Genomic DNA, 21749 nt, shown 5'->3' with positions numbered 1-21749 from the left:
GTGCCCGAGGACTAGCATGTTCTTGGGCACCTAGGGACTTGGCCTTGTTGAGAGGAGATCTGCAGCAGGTCGCTGTGGCAGGCCTGGGATCCTGCTGACCTGTCCCCAGAAAGGGGGTTGGAGCAGTGTCCCCTGTATTTGGGGCCCAGTGAGGAAATCAGGGTAGCACACAGAGGGGGAAAGGGGTGGCCCCCACTGACCAGCATCTTCCAGTTCCCCCAGCTGAGCTCCATGCAGAAGCAAGGTGCTGAAGAAGAAGTAGGTCTGCTTTCCAAGGACTGGTCTGCTTTGGGAGTTCAAGAAGCCTCTGGAGGCCTTTTCACTCCAGTCCCGCTGTTCACCTTCTTTCCCTGGTCCATGGCTGGTTTCACGGGCCTGGACTCCTGCTGATTCTAATAAAATGTGTCTTCTTGGGTCGAGTGGCCTGTATTTGGCAACAAGCACCCTCTGCCTCCAACATACATTCCTCTCCCGTAATTGTAGGCAAAAAGGGCAGATGCAGAAGAGGAACGGAGGGAAGGTGGTAGATGAGAGGCAGCTGTTCCATGGCACCAGTGCCAGTTTCGTTGATGCCATCTGCCAGCAGAACTTTGACTGGAGGGTCTGTGGTCTTCATGGTACTTCTTACGGCAAAGGTAAGGGCGAAGGTGGCCCCACTGGCAGAACCTGGCTTTACCTCCCCCCCACCCCTGGGGCCCAGGTGGCCATTTTAAAGCCAATTGACGGAGGGCATGGGAGAGCCAGGGTGAGTTGATGAGCTGGATCAAACTCAGTGAGGAACGGACCCAGCTGGTGGCACCCATGTTCTTACTGTGTGCAGTCAGGAGCCTGACCCTAGGTTTGAGCAGCTGGGGTTTTGTGTCCCTGTGGAATGGAGGCTCTGGAAACGGTGAGCAAGAGTGGGGTGAGGGGAGCAGGTACCTTCCCAGCCCTGAGACCGGCCCCAGACCATGCCCCCCAGTCGTTAGAATGGGAATCAGAACAGTTCAGATATGCTTGTGTGCGCGTCATGCCAGCTGTAATGGGAGTTCTCTGTTTTCTGGGTTATTTTAAAACTTTATTTGGAAATAATTTCGAAATTCACAGGGAAGTCTCAAGAATAATATTTTTATTAAAATTTTTTGAATTTATTTTTGAGAGAAAGAGACAAAGCATGAGTTGGGGAGGGGTGGAGAGAGAGGGAGACACAGACAGAATCTGAAGCAGGCTCCAGGCTCTGAGCTGTCACCACAGAGCCCCATTTGGGGCTCGAACTCGTGAACTGTGAGATCAAGACCTGAGCTGAAGTTGGACACTCAACCGACTAGCCACACAGGTGCTCCAAGAATAATATTTTTAAAACTCCAGCATAAGTTCTACCTAGATTAATCAGCTTTAATACTTTGCCACGGTGGCTTTATCCTGACCCATGTGCAAGTAGGTGGCATATATGGTGCCATCTTTAACGTGACCACGACATGGCTGCTAGATTGAAGCATCTCCACAATGTGATGCTGTAGTGAACAGCCCCTCTTCTGACCCCATCGCTTGTCCATCGGCCGTTCTTGGAGGTGGCAGCAGCTGTGGAGTCGGTATAGAGAAAGCCAGTGGCAGATGGATTTCCAATTGTGTGTGTGGTGGCCTCCAGTGCAGGCTCCTGTTCGACAGCTTCATAATTGTCTGCGTTGGGCTCCTGGCATCCAGGGTCCCGTGCGGGGTCTTGTTCCCTTTCCACACCAACCCTGTGAGGCTGGCGTGACAGGCCCAGTTGAGAGCTGAGGAAGCTGAGATCTGGGGGTTAAGTAGTAGTGTGCCCAGGGACCTTTCAGATTTGAGGGACAGAGTCGGAATCTGATCTTTCTGTCTCCAAGTTTGGAGACTCCTCTGTTGGCCTTCATGAGGGAGGACAGGAGGCAGGGGCATGTGGTGACCGAAGGACAGAGGCCATCGGCACTGCCTGGTTGACAGGACACCCCAGCCTCCCCTTCCAGGCTGCGGGCTGTGCCCCGATACCAGCTGAGCCCGCCCGTGTCCTTGCAGGGAGCTACTTTGCCCGCGACGCCGCATATTCCCACCACTACAGCAAATCTGACACCAAGTCCCACACGATGTTCCTGGCCCGGGTGCTGGTCGGGGAGTTCGTCCGAGGCAGCGCCTCCTTCGTCCGCCCCCCGGCCAAGGAAGGCCACGGCAACGTCTTCTATGACAGCTGCGTGAACAGCATGTCCGACCCCTCCATCTTCGTGATCTTCGAGAAGCACCAGATCTACCCCGAGTACATCATCCAGTACACCAGCTCCACCAAGCCCGTGGCGGGGGTCTCCACCTTCTTCTCCTTAGCATCTTTCTTTGGCGGCCGGCAGTGAGCGTGCGGTGATGCTTTTAGTGCCTTTCAGGCTTCTTGTCCTTGGAGTAGCTATTTGGGAAAGTTTTCTTCTTTTTTTCTTTTAACAGAAAACTTTTTAATGAACTGTTCATTTAACATTGACTTCCTGATGAAGTTACATTCTTAATCTCTCACTGATGATAGTTTTTAGTTTTAAGCCACTTTTGGGCTCATTAGTAAACTAACCAGAAGTGACTGTAGGTGACTGTATTACTTTTTAGTAGTGTGTTAAAATTTTATTATTTATACTCTTTGTTGACTTGGCAGCTGATGGGCACCAGGCACAGAGTTTCTAGATACTATTTTATGGATTGATTTTAGATTTAAGTTGCTTTCTCTGCAGTGAGTGGTTTGGTTTTTCAGGGTCTCAGTGGCATCTCATTTAATTTTTTGTCAGAATGACACAGTAGCCATCGGTACAGGCGGCAGTCACTGTGTCTGTGGCTCTGGCTCTGATCCAGGCAGCTCTTCTCCTGGGCTTCTGGCCTTGGAATGGCCCGTATATCACAGGGTTAGAGCAAGTGGCTACTGTGTGGTGTCACCGCAGTCCTGTCAGTTGCCCTGTGTCCTGGCAGGGTCAGCATCCCTCAGAGGAAGCGCTTTAATCCTGGCAGGTGACACGGTCCCCCCAAGGGCCCCCAGGCTCTGCCCACCAACACCCGTTGCCGCATCTCCTGAGTACACTGGACACCCTCCAGATGTGGGTTTTATGTTCCTGTGAGATTGGAATACCTGTGCTGCAAATGTCACAACAGAGTATGGAAATAAAAAATATTTATCTGAGGTGGGCAACAAGCAAAGCTCATTCTTCAGCGTCTATCATCGAGCACCTGCTGGATGCAGGCACTTTTCTGGGTGTCTGGATATAACAGAGCCTCCGTTACCGGCCTCGGGGGCTGTGTGTGGACTTACCCATGGGGCTGATGAACTTGAGGGTTCAGGGCCCCTCACTTGCTGGGGCTGTCTCCACAACCCTTGCAGGGGTGGGTCCTGACTATGTGGCCACATGGTCCTACATCTCAGTTAAATGCATAAAAATTACATATTTGGATTTTTTTCCGTCCCCAACCCCTATAAATCCCAAGTTCCACAAAACCCAGATTCGCTACTGAGTAGAGTGTGTTGTAGATTGTGTGTGTGTGTGTGTGTGGGGGGTGCATTCTGTGAGTGTCGTCCACACACAGCAGGTTATGGGAGTCTCTACCGGGTGCTGGCTGGCTCTGCTCTGGGGGAGGAGGGGCTGACAGGGTGGCTCCGTGTTATGAAGTGGCTGTACCTGTTGGTCTCTGGGTTTAGTCCTCAGCAGTGGGCTTCTCACCTCCCCTACACCTTTCCTACCCATCCCCCCACCTTCCTAGTACAGTGTGTCCACCCCATGTGATGTCTTCACTTCTGCTGCTTTGTCCTCACATTCTCAGTTTAGTTCTTTCCCTCTTTGGAGCAGGGCTAGGGAGTGCTCTGGAACTTTACACACGTCAGCCAATCAAGACCAGTCATAACTGAATTTTATGACCGGAGGAATGAAACAACAGTACTATCTTACCCACCCGCAGGGCTGGTCACCTGATTGTACATGGTGTGATTTTCAGAGCCCCCAAAATATTTCCCCCATGTCCTGACTAATCGTAAGTTTTATTCATTGCTTTTTGATTAAGTCATGGTCCTACTATAGCAGGTGTGTGTTGGGGGTGTGCAGAGGGGTGTCGGGGAGAACCATTAAATCGGGTGCTTGCCTGCTACGTCTTAAATATAAGTGATTCCATGCTCATTAACCACGTGGCTGCTGGGAGCTTAGCAGTGGGTGGCATGGATGGTCTGGGAGTGTGGATGGGAAGAATGGCTGGAGAACGGTAGGAGGTGATCACACGCTCCAGAATTGGCAAGTGAGCTACGAAGACTCATCAAATCCAGAGGCCCTGGATTTGCTCGTCTTTGAGAAAGCAAGCCAGGAAGAACACCTACTTGGATCAGAAATTTGAGAGAAGGATGGGGTCCATCTTGCCAGATTGTTGGGATGGGGTGGGCACTGTGATGGGAATATGTCAAAATGACGGTAATTCTCTTAGTGCAAAAACGTGGTGGGACCCAGGGTGTGTGTGTGTGACTGACAGGTCATGAGGACACGGCTGGGATACAGCTAAAGGGTTTTGTGGAAGACCCAGGCAGTGCCATCTCCTGCCCCGTTAGCTAGTGTTGTGTGTGTATGGTGGAATTTCAGGAGAGCTAGGGATTGTGGGTTGAAACCATGGAAGAGCCAAGTCTAGCAATTCTAGAACATTAGGAAGCTTCCCTGTTTTTTTTTCCCCCCTGCTGTTTCTAAACATGGTGAGCACCTGGACAGAAGAGGTGAGGGAAGCCAATGGAGCTGATGGGCTCCAGTACCAGGCATTGGCTGTGCCCTTAGGAGGAAGCCACGTGCTCAGCTGGGCCCTTCTGCAGGATTGAGGTTACTTGATGGCCATAGGGGGTCAGGGATTGGGAGACGGGCAGGGCAGTCTGAGAAGACAGGTTAGATCCCCAGAAATGGGAATGTGTGGCTTTCTCCAGGGAGTCTGAGCCTCAGGGCCAGACATGTCAGAGAGGCTTGATCCCTGAGAGGAACAGTGGTGGCTGGGACAGTGGTGGGCGACGAAGCTGCCTTCCTATCTCTGGGGAGGCCAGAAAGTGAGAAGAGGGCTCTCTAGGGAAGGACTTTGGGGGAAAGCTTGGGGTCCTTTTGGCTGGAGCAGGAGAAGGCCAAACAGCAGAGGCAGGATCCACAGCCATGGATCCGTGGACACCTGTTGTGCCAGCACTCCTGAAACAGCATAAGGGTAGTCAGCCTCTGGGTATCCAGGCTTACAGATTCCCGGCCAGAATGTTATCTATGGGGAATTTAGTCCCTTTGTGCTGCGCACGTGTTACATAGAGGAGGGAGCTTTGATCTAGGACAGCTCCCTTGTTTTACAGATGAAGACAATGAGGCACAGGAGGGTGGAAAGACCAGCAGTCATGACCACACACTGCTGGTGGCAGATGTGGGATTCACCCTGCAAGCTCTCTGTTGAATTTTAACTTCTCAGCAACATGACAGTTTTAATAAATTCACCTCGGTATTTGATTCTTTGATCAAAATGAAGAGAAGTTACGATGCCTTTAGTGCATTTTAGGCTCTATCACTCTTCTATGCATTAAAACATTATAAAGTTAGTATTAGCTTACCTAGGAAAATCAAAGCAAAAGAAAGCTTTTGAGCCACTTGTCGGAGTTAAGCTTCCGATAAATATAGTTTTTTAAGTTAGACACCATAATGTACCGGAAGTTGGAAAGGCCCACGAGGTGGTGCTGTTAGGGCAGCTCACCGGAGTGTCCCCGTGTCCTCTGCCCTGTAGATTCCTTCCATCCTGAGGCTAGGACTTCCTTCAAAACCCTGAGTTCTCAGTCACGTTGACAAAACTACATTTTTGCCTATTTATCAGCAATCTCTTATTGAGAGGTGGGTCAGCGGTTCCTACACCATCAGCAAAGTTAAAACTAAGTGCAAGAAACATTTATTAAATGTTTGTTCAGGAACGTTTGGGAAAAGTTATGTAAAGACCTCTTTTATACTTGCATGATGGGCACCCTTTCAATTGCTTCAGTGATGTTTTCCCCGAAATCTGAATTTCCACATCAAGGTTTCCTTTGCATTTGGGGGGTGTCCTCATAAAACTGTCAGCGAGAGACAATCTTGATGCAGACACCATTCTTCGGACCTAGGGCAGATTTGGATTCTAGCTGCAGTGGTACCTAAAATAGAGGAGATTAAGATACTTGTTATAGCTAACCACATCTATAGGAAAGCTTTTTGGAACTGGGCCTGAAGTGGGGTTGTGGAAATTTGAGCGAGAGCAGGGCTGAGGGAGCAGAGCAGCCTCCCCAGCACGGCCTTGAGAGGCCAGCAAAGCTGCCGCTCAGGGAGGCTGGGCGCTGGGGCCCCACCAGCACATGGGTGCTCGGCCCTTTTGTCCCTGTTGAAAAAATACTGCAAGTAAGGAGGGTACTCGGTCCCACCTTTATCCTCCCAAGAAGCCTGTGTAAGAGGTACTGGTGGCTCACTTTGCAAATGAAGAAACGGAAGTTCAAAGAGGCCAAGTGACCTGTCTAAGGTCACGTGCCTGGCAAGTGAAGAGCAAAGTCTCAAACTGTCCCCTCTCCTACTATTCTCACTCCCTGGTGCCCTGCCAGTAGCCGAGCAGCATCCCCTCTTTTCAAGTGGCTTTGGGAGAGTGGCTTCATACTGTTCCCTTCTCATGAGTGCTGTGGTCTAGCCTCACTGCCATTCAGAAAGCTTTCCTGATGTCCAGCTTACAAGGCAGATGGGTGGTGGACTGGGGACTTGGAATAAAAGCCAAAGAATTACTCAAGAAGCAGGGTGTCCCCCTGAGCCCCGTGTAAAATGGTGGTTCAGTGGCTAATGTGAACACTTGAAAGGAAAGAAGCATCACTGGGCCTTAGTGCTGGGCCTTGGGTTTTTCAGATGTCTTTGGGGGTTTTAGTTCAGATGGGAGAGAAGTTCTGTGACCAAGAAACAAGATGGACTAAACCTGTGCTCCCCCACCAGTAGCACATGTGACTCCTGAGCATTAGAAATATGGTTAGTGCAAACGAGGGGCTAAATTTTTAATCTGATTATTAAAATTTAAATAGCCAGATGTGGCTAGCTGCTACTGTATTAACACAGGTATAGACAAAGTGGAAACACTACTGGACTTCAAAAAAGGAGGTTGGCTGGGGCTGGCAAATTCAGGGAGAGCTTCCTGGAGGAACGTGCCCTTTAGGTGGGGCTAGGAGTCGGAGAAGCCTTGTGAGCAGCACTTCTCAGGGGCCACTTCAGGATATAGGGGAATACCCAAGGATTTGGAAGATGGGATTAGGCTGGGAACAGAGGAGTGGGAGAGATGGCATTCTAGGTAGGGAAGAGCATTTAGAACTCTCGGGGTGGGAATTTGGGGCAGGGAATACAAAGTGGGCTCAGACGAGCTCTCCTTAGAGCTGGTAGGCTCAGGGACTCATGGCTGGTTCTTGAGCTGGGGAATGCCAGCCGTAAGCAGTGTTTTGGGACAATGGTCTGGCTACTGTGCCATTTGTCAAGATCAAGGGTAAGTGAGACAAATCCCGAAAGGAAGTCCTGCACACATGGAACTCCTACCTCAGGTAGGGGTCCGCTCTTGTCTCTGTTGGTTTGGCCCCGTGTTCCCAGTTTGCACCTCTCTGTCTAGCCTTGAACCCAGTCTCCCTGTTCGTCAGAGGCAATGAATGCCACTGTTTGAATCTAGAAGTTCTCCATTCATCACTGGGTACTTATTATTTGTTCCCTTATGCACCCCCTGTCCAGCTATGCACAGGGGCTCTGAACAGGCATGGAGGGGCACAGTGTTGTTATGTAGGGAACAGCAAACATGGCAGAGAGGTGGCTCCATGTAGAGGAAGGAGGGAGGCTTGGGGGCGAGCCCAATCTGGTGTGAGCCCCTTTCTTCACTCTCTGGCTAGTCATTCATTTGCTAATATTTGTTCAGTGAAGGTGTGAGTACCTGCCCTGTACCTGCTGCTGGAAGCTCCAGCAATGAATCAGACAGACTTTTGGTTCCTGCCCTCACAGAGCCTGTGGTATATGGTAAACGTAGTATAAGGCCTCAGGCAAGTTACTTAACCTCTCTGAGCTTTATTTTAGCTCCTCACCTGAAGAATGGGGATAATAAAACCTACTCTGGGGGATTACTGGGTTCTCATTGCCGAGGAGAGAAGAGGTACAGCTTCCCTGTACACAGAACGTTAATAGTAATAACAGCTAACACTCGGATGATGTGCCAGGCACTTACCTGAGTGCCTGTACTGGCTCATTTAAGCCTCGCACGGCATGAACAGGGAGGAGGTGTTATTACCAACCCCCTTATACCGATCAAGGCCTCTTGAGGCCAAGGGGATTAAGGATCGGCCCCGCCATGAGAACTGGGGTGGGCACCCCCTGTGCCCGGGAGAGGGAGCTCACCTGCGTCTCTGGGCAGGCCTCGAACCGGAACTCACGCAGGACGTGGAGCAGCGTCAGCTTGATCTCCAGCAGCCCCAGCCGCACCCCGAGGCAGCTCCGGGGGCCCGCCCCGAACGGCAGGTATGTGAAGGGACGTCGGCGCCGCCGGGCCTCTGCCGTGAACCTGCGAGGGCCGTGCAGTCAGGGTAGGTCAGGGTAGGCCGCGGACACCCCGCCTCCCTTCCCCTTCCTCTGCAGCCACTCGATGTGGCTGAGGGAGCCCTTCATCTGAGGCCACGCTCCTACCAAGTGGGCCTGAACCCCACCGTGCTCAACAGAATCCTGTTTTCACGCGGCCTCCTCCCTCTCTGGAGCAGGTGGCTGCCGATCCCTGAGCTTCGGTCCTGCCCTTTCCTGGGTCTGGCAGAGCCCGAGAGGCACTGCTGATGTAAAGGAATCACCTGGAAGGCCCACTTTGCCCTCTCGCCCTCTCCTTAAGAATTGATTGTGCTGTTAACGAGCCTGAAGGCTGTGATTCACGAGGATAAAAGTCTTGAGAAAGCCCAGCCCTCCCCTGGGCCTGTGGCACCAAATTTCCCATCAGCCAGCGGAGGGCACCAGCCATCACCAGCTTCCTAAGCAGAATTCCCCAGGGAACCAGCCCTCCACTACCTGCGAGTTTATCTGTTGGTGCCACTCAGGACAGCTATCTCCCCTGCCCACACTTGCCCTTCTGGTTCAAGTGACACCTGAACCATTGGGTGCTTTCCTAATGGGAGGCCCTTCCGCAGGAATTCTCTCCTACCTGCTACCAAATAGCATTTGCCACATGTGTTCTGTGACAGTAGAGCCAGGTGTCAACTACTGTGTTGTCACAGCTCGCTTCTTACCTGTGCATTTTTCTGGGCCTAGGAGCCCTTGACCCCCTGCCCCTTTTCAACTAGGATTAATGCACTTTTTTGTTTCCAAAGGTGATGCTGTAAGCCTTACAGCTGCAGTCCAGGGTGCTTGATATTTACTGTATTTCCGAGCCGCTAGGCACTCGATGTTATTGATCTAGGTGCCACCGCCCACAGGTTCCCAGTGAGGAGGTTGTAGAGTCGGGGCTCCTTTCCACAGAATGTTGTAAGTCCTACAGGTGGAAACAGCCCGCCCGGGGCCTCCCCATGGCCAGATCACACAAGGAAAGGCTATGGATTGATTCTGACGCGGAGGGTGTGGGTGCCTGCTCATTTTAAATCTAGGATCCTTGAAATGAAGTTTAGGCAATGGACCAAATCCGTGTAGGGGGCAGGAGTGGGGATCCAGGTCTACTGTGTTAGCATAGCTGGGTCTCATGAATTCAGGGAGAAATTTAGTTGATAACTCTTACTTAGGAACAAGCTCCAGTTTTTTAAAAAGGAAATCTATTGTTGCTTTCCAGAGCACACCTGAAATACGATCCTGTGTCCTGTTTCCCGGCTTGAAGAAACCGAGGGCCCCCAATTGAAATTGCCTTGTTACTTGCATGCAGGTCTGCTGAAACGCTACATCTCTGGAATCTGTTGGTGGCTTTTAAAAATGGTACCGGTATTTCCTTTGGAAATGATGCCTCACAAATATCTGACTCCCATGACTTTTGACTGGGGACAACTTTACTAAATCGGGGTTTCCCCTTGGCCGCTTCCAAGGGCCTGCCTCTCGTGTCCCTCGGGGGCCCATTTGAAGGGACTGAGCTCACCTCTCAGGGTCGAAGGCCTCGGGGTTTGGCCAGTACTCAGGGTCATAGTGCAGGGCGCCCACCGCCATCTCCACCACGGCGCCTGCCGGGATACGCTGCCCCTGAACCTCACAGTCTCGCGCCGCCTCTCGCGTGAACCTGCGGGGACACACGGGTCAGCCCCCACCCCCACCCCCCGCCTCGATTGCGCAGCCGCAATAAGCAGAACTCGGCGGCGGTGCTCTGGGGCAAATGGAGTCGGAGTCTGAAGTACGCAGTGAGGCTGGGGGTATAGGGGGACAAGAGGTCCGGCCCTCTTTCGGGGGTGACCTGGCTGGTTTCCACACACTGCCCCCCCCCCCCCGCAACCCCCTCTACTGCCCAGGACCCTGCAGTCTCTAGGCTCTTTAGACTCAGTTGGCGCTCAGTGACAATGCATTCATCGATCTCGGTGCATCCATCCATCGAGCCTGAAGAGCTTCTCTTAGGCTTGGTTAGGGGAGCACAGGTACCTTTGAAGGGCTTCTTTCTGGGGAGGGGCTTGCAGGGTTACTCCCCTGGCCACGCTTTCCCTCATCTTCCGTTCATGGTCAAGCCTCTTTAAATTGCCCTCGCCCACCGCTTTGCGTTACCTAAAGGAAATTTGGGTTTGAAAATCTGATCTTGGTTCATTGTCTGTGTCACTATGGATAACTTCTACTCGAGGGGAAAACTTTTGGGCAGCTTGTTTACTGTACCAAGTGGCCATGGCACAGTCCCATTTCTTCATATATGTGTATTATATATATACTAAAAGTTATATATATACTAAAAGTTATATATATATATTATATTATATTATATTATATTATATTATACATTTTTTGATAGAGAGGGGGCGCAAGTGAGTGAGTGAGAGACAGAGAGAGAAGCAGGGCTCACCCGATGCGGGGCTTGAACTCACAAACCGTGAGATTGTGACCTGAGCCAAAGTCAGATCCTTAACGACTGAGCCACCCAGGCACCATGTATTGTATTTTTAAGGGCTAGACTATAGATTCTTTCATATGAACATAACATTTCTGGAAGAATACCTGAACTTCTATGATTTCTTCTAAGGGATGAGACTGGGGTGGAGGATGGCAGGGGACTAGAGGTGTCAGCTTTCTCTTTGGACCCTTCTGTATTGTTTCGGTTTTTGGTTTTGGTGGTTTTTGTTTTCATTTTAAGTATAAGCATATTATTTTTGTAATATAGATAATTACTTTAAAATTAAAAATAATCTATGCTGGCTTTTACTTCAAATTATAGGACTGGACTTTCCTAAATATCTTAGGGGAGATATAATTGTTATCCTAATTATTATTATATGCTCTTCTCACTTCTAAGAGAAATTAAGAGCAATCCGAGGCTCCTTGTGGGATTTAACACTCTGTTAAAGCTACCAATGCAATTAATATGTGCTTGGAGCTGGTAGCAAAACACCGGGGCTCAAATCAGAGCAAGAAGGTGGGGGTTTCTGATGTATGCAGCCTCAGTTCTAATGGGTCAAACTAGGCTATACCCTGGCATCCCCTTCTTTGTCGTCTTTACTGGAAATATCTTGGACCTGGATCCAAGACCCCCTCAAAGCCAGGGCTTTCCCTTCGGTATATGGTTGGGCCTCCTGCCGGGCTAGGCCAGGCCACACACAAGGCCAGAAAAATCTGCTGAATTATATTGCATAGAAGCCTGGATTCACAGTGATAACACTTCAACAAGAGTTATGTTTTCCACAGGGGCCATTCTGAGATTTTGGGGGAATAATGGTACGTCAGTGCTTGGGAAAAGCCAAGATGCTTTTTTGAGATTAAAATAATAAAATAAAGTAAAATAACATAGAATTCTCACTGTGCCTGTATTCACCACATCTGTTGCTTGGGCTGAAGCGAATTGGCTTCTTGTCTGGCTGAAAATAATGATGGCTTGCCTCTCTCATTTCTGTTGTTTGATACCAGAAGTCAGCAGGGCTGATATGTTAAAAATTCCAACAGAGTAGGTGGGGAGGAAGGTGAGGCCCAGGAGATCACGGCTTGCCCAGGATTGGAGCAGGATAGAAGCGGATCATTTGACTGGAAAGGTCAGTCCTTCTTTCTCCTCACCTCGCACCTTACGTGGTGCTCCACTTAGAGTGGTGTGGCTTTTCAGATGTTCTGTTCTACTGATTCTCACCACTCCTGTGGGGCGGGCCGAGCAGACATTGTGTGCCCACTGAGCACCCAGGAAGCAGAAGCACAGAGCAGTGCAGAATTTACCCAAGATCACACAGCAAACTAAGGGCAGGGATGTGAACCTGTCTTGACTTTCTATCTAAATTTGTTCTGTGATTACGGAGCACTGGCACTGTATGTGACCTTATGAGGGAATCAGCAAATCTTGTCCTGCCTTCCCAAACCAGCTGCTGGTTCTCTGGAGCAATGCCTTCGCTGGCTTCCTTTTTCACAGTACTGTTTATAAAAAGGTCACTAGGAGAATTGATCAGAGCATTTTGGCATTAAAGAGCCTGTTCACGTTGTCGCTCAACACATCGTCTCTACAAGGTCTCGCGTGATGAGTTCTTGATTGGGTTCAGATCCAGGAAATGACGTGTCTTTGATCATTGATAGACTTTCTTCCCGCTAGAGAACGTGACCGTTCAACTCTGCTGGTTTCTGTCTCAGCCAGGAGCCTCAACAACCGAGCAGGGACCTGACTCCAGTTATCGGCCATCTCTAGGGTCCTGTAAAGGCTTCTTTCCTCTAGACAGCCTTTGTTCTATCGCTGAATGTCTTATTTCAAATATCATTTTAATGTGTATAGCAGATGCCCACAGTTGCCTTGGAAGGAAGCTAGATATAAATCATTAAAAAACGAAGATTGGAGACAGTTTGCTCTGCAGCTCCCAAGGAAATCAGGGAAGGCCCATAGAATCTGGCCCTGGAGTTACTGGCTGTTCCCAGATCAGGGAGACTGAAACCCTGTGTGCTTGAGGACCGTGTGATTTCACTCCCTTCTGTGGAATTCTGTCTCTTTGCTCTGGGTCTGAACACTGCACGGTCGCTACAGTCACACTCTGTGATGTTTTTGGTTGGAATATGATTTTGAGATACCTTCAAATCATCCACATTTTCTCTCTTAAAATGGCAAAAGCTAGCTCCAAATGGATTATGCGGTATATTCATTCATAGACATGCAGAGTGGAACTTACAATATATAGGGTTAAATGCTTTGTGTTGCTTCTGTTTCTAGAACCTGAAATCTGGCCACTGTTTCCCTCCCTAAGGGTCTGGGGACCCAAGTTAAGATGCTGTGCTCCCTGGAAGGCCTCGCTTAGGGGGAGTTGGAAAGAAGTGGAAGACCAGATTCCTGCTCTCAAGGCACTTACAGGTTGGTGTGAGTGGATGTACTTGGGCAAAATATTGCAGAGGGGTTGAAAAGTATCCAAGAATATAATATGAAGTACAGTCAGCGTGAAAATGCTGGGGGAGGAGAGGCAAATGGCCTGCAGTGGCGAGTCTTGGGTTGGAGTTTGAAGGATAGGACAAGTGTGGGTTGTTGGAGAGTGAGGAGACGCCTCCCAGGCCTTGGAAGGTGCCCCCTGGAATGTCAACTCCAAGGGCAGGGGTTTTATCTGTTTTGTACATGGCTCATTTCCCAGCGCTTGCAACAGCATTCGGCTCAGTAAATAGTTGCCAGATGAATGACTAGTGAAAGCCATTCCAGGCTAGGAGGCCAAAGAGATTGGCTTGGGTTGGGTAGGAAGGTCGTTAAGAAAAGCCCAGTGATGCTTTGAGAAGGTAGTTAACAGAAAGGAAAATGAGCCAGACATTTACTGCTGTGGTTACTGCATGGAAGGCATCGTACCCCAGGGGATACAAAGAAACCCAAGGCTCAGACCTCATCCTCCAGGAACTTGACTCCAGCGTTCCTGATAACCCAGGTTGTGACAGTCTGAGGACTAGTGAGGACCTGAGACAGTGATGCCGAAGGGGCTTTGGGCAGTGTGTTGGGGGCGTGGGAGGGACTCAGGCGTACCTGAAAGCTGGTGGGTAAATCCTCAAGGTCTCTGCAATCACCATGTCCAGGTAGGGCAGGTGTTCCTGGAGGCTGCAGTAGTCAGGGGCCGGCTGATGGAGGAGTCGTGACAAAGGAAGAAAGTTGAGTTATACCAAGTCACACAGCATTCTGGCTTCTCCATTAGCTTTACAGTCCCGCTCCAACTCAGCAGACTCGGAAGTGGAGACGCCACAAAGTGCAAAGTCAGTTCAATCCAAACTGCACTGGGTTAGCACTGCGCATGTCCTGTTGTACTTGTTTCGTGATGCTGTATATTACTGGGGACCCGCCGGACCAGTTTGGCACCTGGGGGTGTCTGAGTGTCAAAGAGACGTTTGGTTCCAACCCAATGACAGCAGCTTCAGCTGCAAGCATTTATTGAGGGAGGATGAGGTGGTGGCCACATATTGTATGGACACAACCTGACTTCCTCCTCCCTGCAAACCTGCGAGACAGCTGTTCTCCCATCTCTTAGAGGAGGAAACTGAGGCTCAGATACTAACTGAGATACTAACTCACATCATACTGAGATACTAACTGGTACATCATAAAGTTAAAGGATGCATAGTGAAGTCACAAAAAAAGTTCTGATAACAGAAACTAAAGAGCTGTTTTAAATCAGTAAGAAAAGAAACTCATTAGGAAAATGGTCAAAGATGTGAACAGGCAAAACATAGAAGAAGAAATACAAGTTGCCCTGATGAAAAATACAAATGAAAACGAGGAGATTCTGTTCTTCACTGATCAGATGGGGAAAGGTTGGGGAAAACTGATTAGATACTAGAGACTGAAGGTATGGAGAAGCATGACCCAGCAGCCCGTGTTGGGGGGACACCGGTGCCCCTTGGACAATGCCCACTGGAGTGACACTGTCACCCTCACCCCTGGCCTGTGGAGGAGGGACACATGGGTATGAGCTGGGGAGCAGGATGTGGGTGGGAGGGTTAGGATGGGGTCAGGGAGGCTCATTCGCTGTTCTGCTAGGTTTCCCCAAATTCTCTCTCTCTCCCCACTCCCTACAGAGCCAAACACCTGCTTGGTGGGGGACAGCTTCATTTCTTTCAACCAGGTAGTCCTGATGCGAGAGCACTCTTCAACTTGGAGATGTGCTTTCTCCTCTCCTCCCCTCCCAGAGCAGTAGAGGGCAGCACCAGGAGGGGGGGTGGGCAAATGCATGCTGCAACCCCCAACTTTCCAGGGGTGGGCCCTCAGTGGCCTTGCTCCACCCTCTGGGAGCCATTCCCAGGCCTGCAGCTGGCCACATGGGATCTGAGCCAGTGGTTCTCAGAGAGAGAGCTCCCTGGATTGGCCACATCAGGGTCACCCTAGAAATGCAGATCCCTGCCTTCCCCCGCCCCCCACCACAGACCAGACCAGAAACTGTGGGGTGGGGCCAGTAAGCCATCCCGTGAGGGAGGGACTCCACTGGCGAGAGCAGGTGGGCAGGCCCTGTGTGGGATGTGCTTGGTTTGCTTGAGGAAGATAACACCAGGCCAGCTGGCTGGAGCAGAATGGGGACTCAAGGGGACAGAGGGGAGAGTGGTAGGAGATGGGGTCAGGGGCCAGGACACATGGAGTCTTGGAGTCCATGGTAAGTATTTTAGCTAATCTATCACTGAGCAGCCGTTCAATATAATACAGCCATTCAACGATGTCTGTAGTATACTGTGGAGTAAAAAAGTCAAGTTACAGAATATGCATAGTTTAATGTTTATAAATTTGGATGGCAAAGGAGGGGTTTCCATTTCTACTTTGTAGTAAAAAATAATAACGATTGGTTTCCCCAACTCGCTCTCCTCCTCATTTCTGGGAACCCTTCCTTCGGAAGGTTACCGCCAGACCCTATGTTTCCACCTCCACAGCAGACCGCCAGGGCCTGCTCAGTGAGCGTGTGGCCCTTGAGAAGGCCCTGTGCTTGGAGCTTAACGCTCTTTGGTCGCCATCTGTGATTCTTAATCCTTTTACTTTCGAATTGGGACTTTGGAAGTAGAGTCTGATGGGACAGTGGCGGATGCGCCAGGGCTTGGAGCCTCACTTGTGTGTGGTCCCGCCTCTGGCCACCTCCCCACGACCCATTCTCAGCTGCCTGCTCTCCCGCCCCTGGTGCCTGGGGCCCAGCCTGGCCCCCCTCTCCCTGACGTGCCCTGTAACCACAGTTGCCCTCCTCCCCAGTCCAGGGCCTAGGCTCAGGCACAGAGAGGGTGGGGATGGGGTGCATGTATCCTGAGGCATCTTGAGTGGGCATAGTGGCAGCATCATGGTGTGTGTCTCAGGGCTGGCCAGAGGCTGCGAATTGGCTAGGGCCAGCCTCTGCCCGCTTTTGGCCCAGGTACCAAGTGTGTCCTGGCACAGAGGTTTTAAAGATCTTTGAAGAGTCACAGTCTGCTCTGGCGTTGGGGGTGGACCTGTGGGAAGGAGTGATGCTTGGCTCAAGTTCCCTAGACCCTGTCCCCAGCTGGGTCACGTGCAGGGGTCTAGTGGCTAGCAGGATGGGGCAGGACCCCTAAACATGCATGGGGGCCTAAGTCCCCAGCCCGTTTGGTATCCCCGTGCCTGATGGAGTGCCCCCTTGGGGGAGCCTGGGGAACCCCTCTTCTTCCTCCTAATCTTTAGTAGTTTGAATTGTGCTTGTTTCTTCTGGCCTGCAAGTCACAAAATACAAATTGTGTAGTTTCAGTGATCCTGCATGTGAGTTAAATGCCCTGTGATAATTTACATTTAAAACCGGCATTGCATGATATAAAGATGAATGGTAAGATTCATGCTGGAGGAGAAGAAAAGAGGGAGAGCCTTTGTATTTACCATTAATGGCACTTTCCCCGAGTTTTGAATGAGGGGCCCCCTATTTTCACTTTGTATAAAAGAATGACATAGTTGGCCCTGCAGGCCATGGTTGATTGGCCCAAGGGTGGGCCTCAGACCCAAGGTTACAATTCTGGAAATTTGGATCTAGTGCAGACAAAAAGGAGTTTTTCTCCAGCGGGTGGAGGCTGAGCTCAGGTGAGTCATGATCTGCTGGTGACCATGTTCTGCCTTGTGGATGAATAAGCAGAAAATTCCAGTTGGCTGTGAGAAAGAAGAAACGAATTAAATGCGCAGAGGGAAGTAGAGGCAAATGACACAGGAAGAGACCATTTCCTGGTGTCCCCTAGAGTTCCAGTTTCTGTTTGCCACCCTCCGACTAGTCACTAGCCCAGTGGGTGGTGAATCAGTACCCTTACAGCATTTTCTCATTTATGGTCAAAGTTGGCAACAGACAAATTCTGTTATCTGCAACCAAAGGAGACTTATCAACATATGCAGAAAATGTAAAAAACAAACAAAAAAACCCGAAACCAAACCAAACAAACGAACAAAACACCAAGCCAGACCAAACCAAACAGAACAAAAAACTAAAACCCCATGAAAAATGGTGGTACTGTGCACCAGAATATAGAACCATGTTACAAAAAGAAAAAGAAACCAGATGTGGAAGCAACGTCCCTAACCGTAGACGGAATTGGTTCCCCAGACAAAATTTATGGTTTAGAAGCTGTCAGCATTTGTCAAAGAAAGAAAACTTCTAAAGGTAGGCTAAGGGAATTTGATGTGATCAAGTCACAGTCTTCATTATTCTTTCTCTGGATGAGCTTTTTACTGTGCTTCCAAGCCTTTGGCTCAAGATACACATGTAAACATCAGCTTGGTCCCGCGGTTCTCCGCGTGATGGAACGTTAGAAGCATTGGGCCGACTTTTACTATATAAGGATGCCTGGGCCCTGCCCAGCCAGGGGCTCAACTGTTGGTTTGAAGTGGGGCCTGGGCCCCAGTTCTTTCCAACCCCTGCCGTGGTTGTAATGTGTTGGGGGCAGAGACCACTCACTGCATTATTCCTGCGATCTACCCCCGTGATCCTTTCTGTGGGAGGAGTGAGCAGATGGGATGGAGGGAGGTTCACGCCTGCACATTTTAATCAAACCCAGGTAAGGTAATGAGGTTCAAAATCCCTGTCCCATTGACAGACCAGTCTGCCCATCTGGACCTTTGCCTCGAAGTAGTTCTTTCAGGAAAATCAGGAATAAAGGGGTCCTACACCAATCATACCAGCAGAGGGCAGCAAGTGTATGGCAAATGGGGACTCCCTTGCGAGGCTGGGCCCCTACTCAGAATCACAAATTAAACTCCCAAAAGACTTAGGAATCATGAATCCGAATTTTTCATCATAGAGATGAGAAACAGGAGACCCAGAGAGGAAAACTGCGAGGCTAAACTCGCAGCTAGAACTTGGAGTAGAAAACTTACATCCTTATTCATTCAGCAATCTCTCAATGCACACCTACTGTCAGGTGCTGAGGATCCAGAAATGATCAAGTCTCTGCTCTTTGGGGAAGCCGACTTCTAAGCAAATCATTATACTGGATGTGGAATGTGCTGTAGGATGGACTTAGGAGGAACGGCAAACAGTTCGGTTTGAGAGTTCGTTCATCCACTTATTCATTCGACACTGCTGAGCAGATGTGTGCTATTGGCCAGCCACTGTGCTAGGCACAGGGCACATAACTTTGACACACACTGACCCTTCCCACCCTCTTGGACCTTATAGTCCGTCCTAGAATGCAAACCAATGGTGAGGGTTTCAGAGCCGTGAGCACAAGGCTCTGTGGAAGAACAGAAGGACGCACATCCCAGGCGTTTGGAATCAGGGAAGCTAACAGGAGAAAATGAAGCCTAAGCCAAGGTCTTTATGATGGATAAAAAAGCCAGCGAAAAGCGGGTGGGCTTATTTGGATGTGGGTTCAGACAAACCAATCTAAAAAAAAAAAATCCGTGAGTCCATCACAGGACCTTAAACCATGATTGGATATTCGATATACTTATGAAATTATGGTTTATTTGCTGTTGTTTTAATTTGAGAGATGGTGGGGAGGGGAAGAGAGAGAGAATCTTAAGCAGGCTTCACACTCAGCTCAGCATGGAGCTCAATATGGGGCTCCATCCCATGACCCTGGCTGGGATCATGACCTGAGCCAAAATCACAAGTTGGATGCTCAACCTGAGCCACCCAGGCTCACCAGTTCATTTGTTTTTAATGTGATAATGGTATGGTTGTCCTGTTTTAGAAAAGAGTCCTTTTATTTTAGAGGTGTAGAATGAAATATTTACAGATGACATAAGACTTCTGAGACTTTTATTTTAAAAAACCCCAAAAACTGGAATTGGGGGAAGGTGGGAAAATACATGAAACCAAAATGACCATAGTTGACCTCTTGTTGAGGCTGGGTGATGCGTACATAGTCCCCTCAAGTATTCTAATTTGTATAAAGTTTTCCTTCAAAAAAAAAAAAAGTTAAAATACTGAATAGAATTTGAAATAACAGTACTGTGGCATAGCCTTTTAGATGCGTTACAGAATTAAAAATGGCTCTGTCAGGCTGGCCAAGTGGGAGAGGTGTGGTTTGGAGCCGGATCTTGTAGGACACTTGGCAGTTTTCTGGGCACAGGAGGCAGAAAGCCGTCCCACGCGGGGCGGCCTTTGGGCTGAGTCAGAAGTGTGGTGGGCGTGGTCGGTGGTGGAGCACTGTCAAGAAGTGAACCAGAAATGGTACTTGTGCTCGTTGGGTGCTATGTATTTGTCTTTGGCATCTAGAAAAAAAAATTACCCAATAAAAAGATGTTGGGAGGGGGTGGTGTAGAATTCACTTGAAGTGAGAAAGGGAAAGAGAGGGTAGCTTAGTCAAGAGAATGCTTTCCCTTAGAAGCAAAGGCTGGCCAGCTCACCCCAAATGTTTACAATAGCAGCAGCATCCTCAAAGGCAGGAGGCCGGGAGCTCAGAGCTGAGGTTTCTGGCCCAGCCCATCCCATCCCTTGCTGTTGCCCTTGGGTGCTTGGACCCTCTGTGCTGCTCGGGGCTGAGGAGCACCTGGTTGGCCTGGAATGTCAGGAGAACTGAGGGCATCTGAGCAGAACATCCTCTCATTTTGAACCAAGAAGCACTTTAAGCGTCTCGTGTTTCCAAAAGATAAAGATAAAAAGCCATCCCCCAGGGTTCTTCCTGACTTCGGTTTCGCAGGCCATATTACTCAGAATTAGAATCAACCTGTCCTGCCTCCCACCCAGCGAGACTGCTACTGCAGCCTCGCTCCCCGACCTTGGCCATGCCTCGGGGTAGTCACTAGGTCCAGCCAGGGTTTCCGTCCCTGGATCCATCCCTGGATCCGTCCCTGGATCCTGTCCTGGATCCGTCGCCCAGCAGCTGTGGCCTTGGGGCAATTGCCAAGGGCAACATCAGCAGGTCACCTGGTCTGTAAGTTGGGGTCATGCCTGGCTCACAGGGCAGGGTGGAGGAGACTGTGAAGGTGAAAGATCTCTGCATCTTTGGTAATGTACCAAAGGAACAGGGAATTCTTCTGTTCGAACGTATCTGGAGGCAGGGAGCTCATTTCATCACGAGGCCGTCTGTTGCATGAATTAAATGACTCTATGAGGATGTGTTAAGGAAGAAAGTGATTTTAAAATCCCATGGAACTTATTTCAGCTGGGATTTATTTCATAAAATAAGCCACTGTGCTCTTACAAGTTTGAAAAGAAAAAGAAATGTTAAATATTTTTTTAATATTTGATTTTGGGGAACATTGATTAAATAGTAAATATTTAATTACTAAGTATTGGGAAAAATAGAGATTTAAAAATAAACTGAATCTTTGCCTTGTGGTTTACATTCTCAGTCCAGAGTTCCTTGATTTTCCAGAAGGTTTTTTCATCTGTATGTTGATTTTCAGTGGGCAGTAACTTCTAATTTTACTTCCAAGGTTCTTGGTCTCTTAGTCTTTTACTCTTAGAGCTTAGATCTGTAAACCAATATTTTAAATGCAAGGGATAAACCTGATGGTTAAGGGAACGTTATGGAAAATTTGTGGATAAATCCTTTTAAATAGGAAATAATACTGCCCTCACCTATTAAGGTCACCTTGTTACATTCAGATTTTTGTGTGCCATTTTCTTCGAGAGCTAGACACACATACATGTGTGCATACACGCACCCACACGTGCACACATGCACGTCCTGTCCCCACGTCACTCACACCTACACTTACACCACACACAGGGTGTGTGCAGATAGAATGAGAAAAAGCAAATAAAAATGTCACTGCTTTCAAAAAGATTTTTCCTGGAGAGCCAGGGACCTCATAGAAAAATTAACGTTTTCTTATTTTGTGAAAGGAAATAGCAGTGGGGGCGGCTTCAATTTTGTCCTTCCCGAGGACTAACAAGGGCAGCATCAGATGGCACTAGTGAGTGCCCACGCATATGTCACCGGACGTGGTGTTATATAAAGTGGGCTAAATTCTGCCAGCCTTTGCCCTCTAGAAGCAGGGAGCTCGAAATCCCTTAAGACTGGCCATGCTAGCATGGGGACAGCCAGGGGCTGTACAGCCATATGAAGAATAAAGATTTCCATTCACTCTCATTCCCTGGGGAACATACGATAATAGTATGAAACCAAACCGCGGAAAATGTAGCAACCTTCGCTTTGCCCTTTTGACCACCAGCCCAGGAGAAAAGCCCCTTCCCCCTGCGCCCGGTCCCCAAGATGCAGGCGAGGCCTGAGTGGGGATCTGGGCTCCTCACTGACCAGTTCTCTAAACAGAGGCTCTGACTTCCT

At 49.4% G+C, this 21749-nt stretch overlaps 2 protein-coding genes and 1 long non-coding RNA gene across 6 annotated transcripts in view; 2 read left to right on the top strand and 1 right to left on the bottom strand.

Annotated features, from left to right (window-relative positions):
* Positions 1 to 3148, top strand: part of PARP12 (poly(ADP-ribose) polymerase family member 12) — a 40439-nt gene extending 37291 nt beyond the window's left edge. The window contains exons 11-12 of one of the 2 annotated variants that reach the window (XM_045495857.1): positions 484 to 635; positions 2020 to 3148. In XM_045495857.1, coding sequence (XP_045351813.1) covers positions 484 to 635; positions 2020 to 2345 — 478 coding nt within the window. In that variant the 3' untranslated portion in view covers positions 2346 to 3148. Of the gene's footprint in view, positions 1 to 213; positions 417 to 483; positions 636 to 2019 lie in introns of those variants that run through there. The other variant, XM_045495858.1, reaches the window with a different exon arrangement.
* A 2731-nt stretch (positions 3149 to 5879) lies between these two features.
* The window catches only part of TBXAS1 (thromboxane A synthase 1), a 156745-nt gene continuing 140875 nt past the window's right edge, over positions 5880 to 21749 (bottom strand). The window contains exons 10-13 of the mRNA XM_045495859.1: positions 14086 to 14177; positions 10075 to 10212; positions 8376 to 8538; positions 5880 to 6133 (exon numbers count right to left, since the gene is read on the bottom strand). Coding sequence (XP_045351815.1) covers positions 6059 to 6133; positions 8376 to 8538; positions 10075 to 10212; positions 14086 to 14177 — 468 coding nt within the window. The 3' untranslated portion in view covers positions 5880 to 6058. The remainder of the gene's footprint in view (positions 6134 to 8375; positions 8539 to 10074; positions 10213 to 14085; positions 14178 to 21749) is intronic.
* Positions 10992 to 21749, top strand: part of LOC123606954 — a 90318-nt gene continuing 79560 nt past the window's right edge. For 2 of the 3 annotated variants that reach the window (XR_006716582.1, XR_006716581.1), the window contains exon 1: positions 10992 to 13437. This is a non-coding gene — a long non-coding RNA (uncharacterized LOC123606954). The remainder of the gene's footprint in view (positions 13438 to 21749) is intronic. The other variant, XR_006716580.1, reaches the window with a different exon arrangement.

The sequence above is a fragment of the Leopardus geoffroyi genome, chromosome A2, assembly GCF_018350155.1.
Source record: "Leopardus geoffroyi isolate Oge1 chromosome A2, O.geoffroyi_Oge1_pat1.0, whole genome shotgun sequence".
Lineage (NCBI taxonomy): Eukaryota > Metazoa > Chordata > Mammalia > Carnivora > Felidae > Leopardus > Leopardus geoffroyi.
The sequence above is the reverse complement of the archived record's forward strand: the minus strand, read 5'-3'. Positions and strand labels throughout refer to the sequence as shown.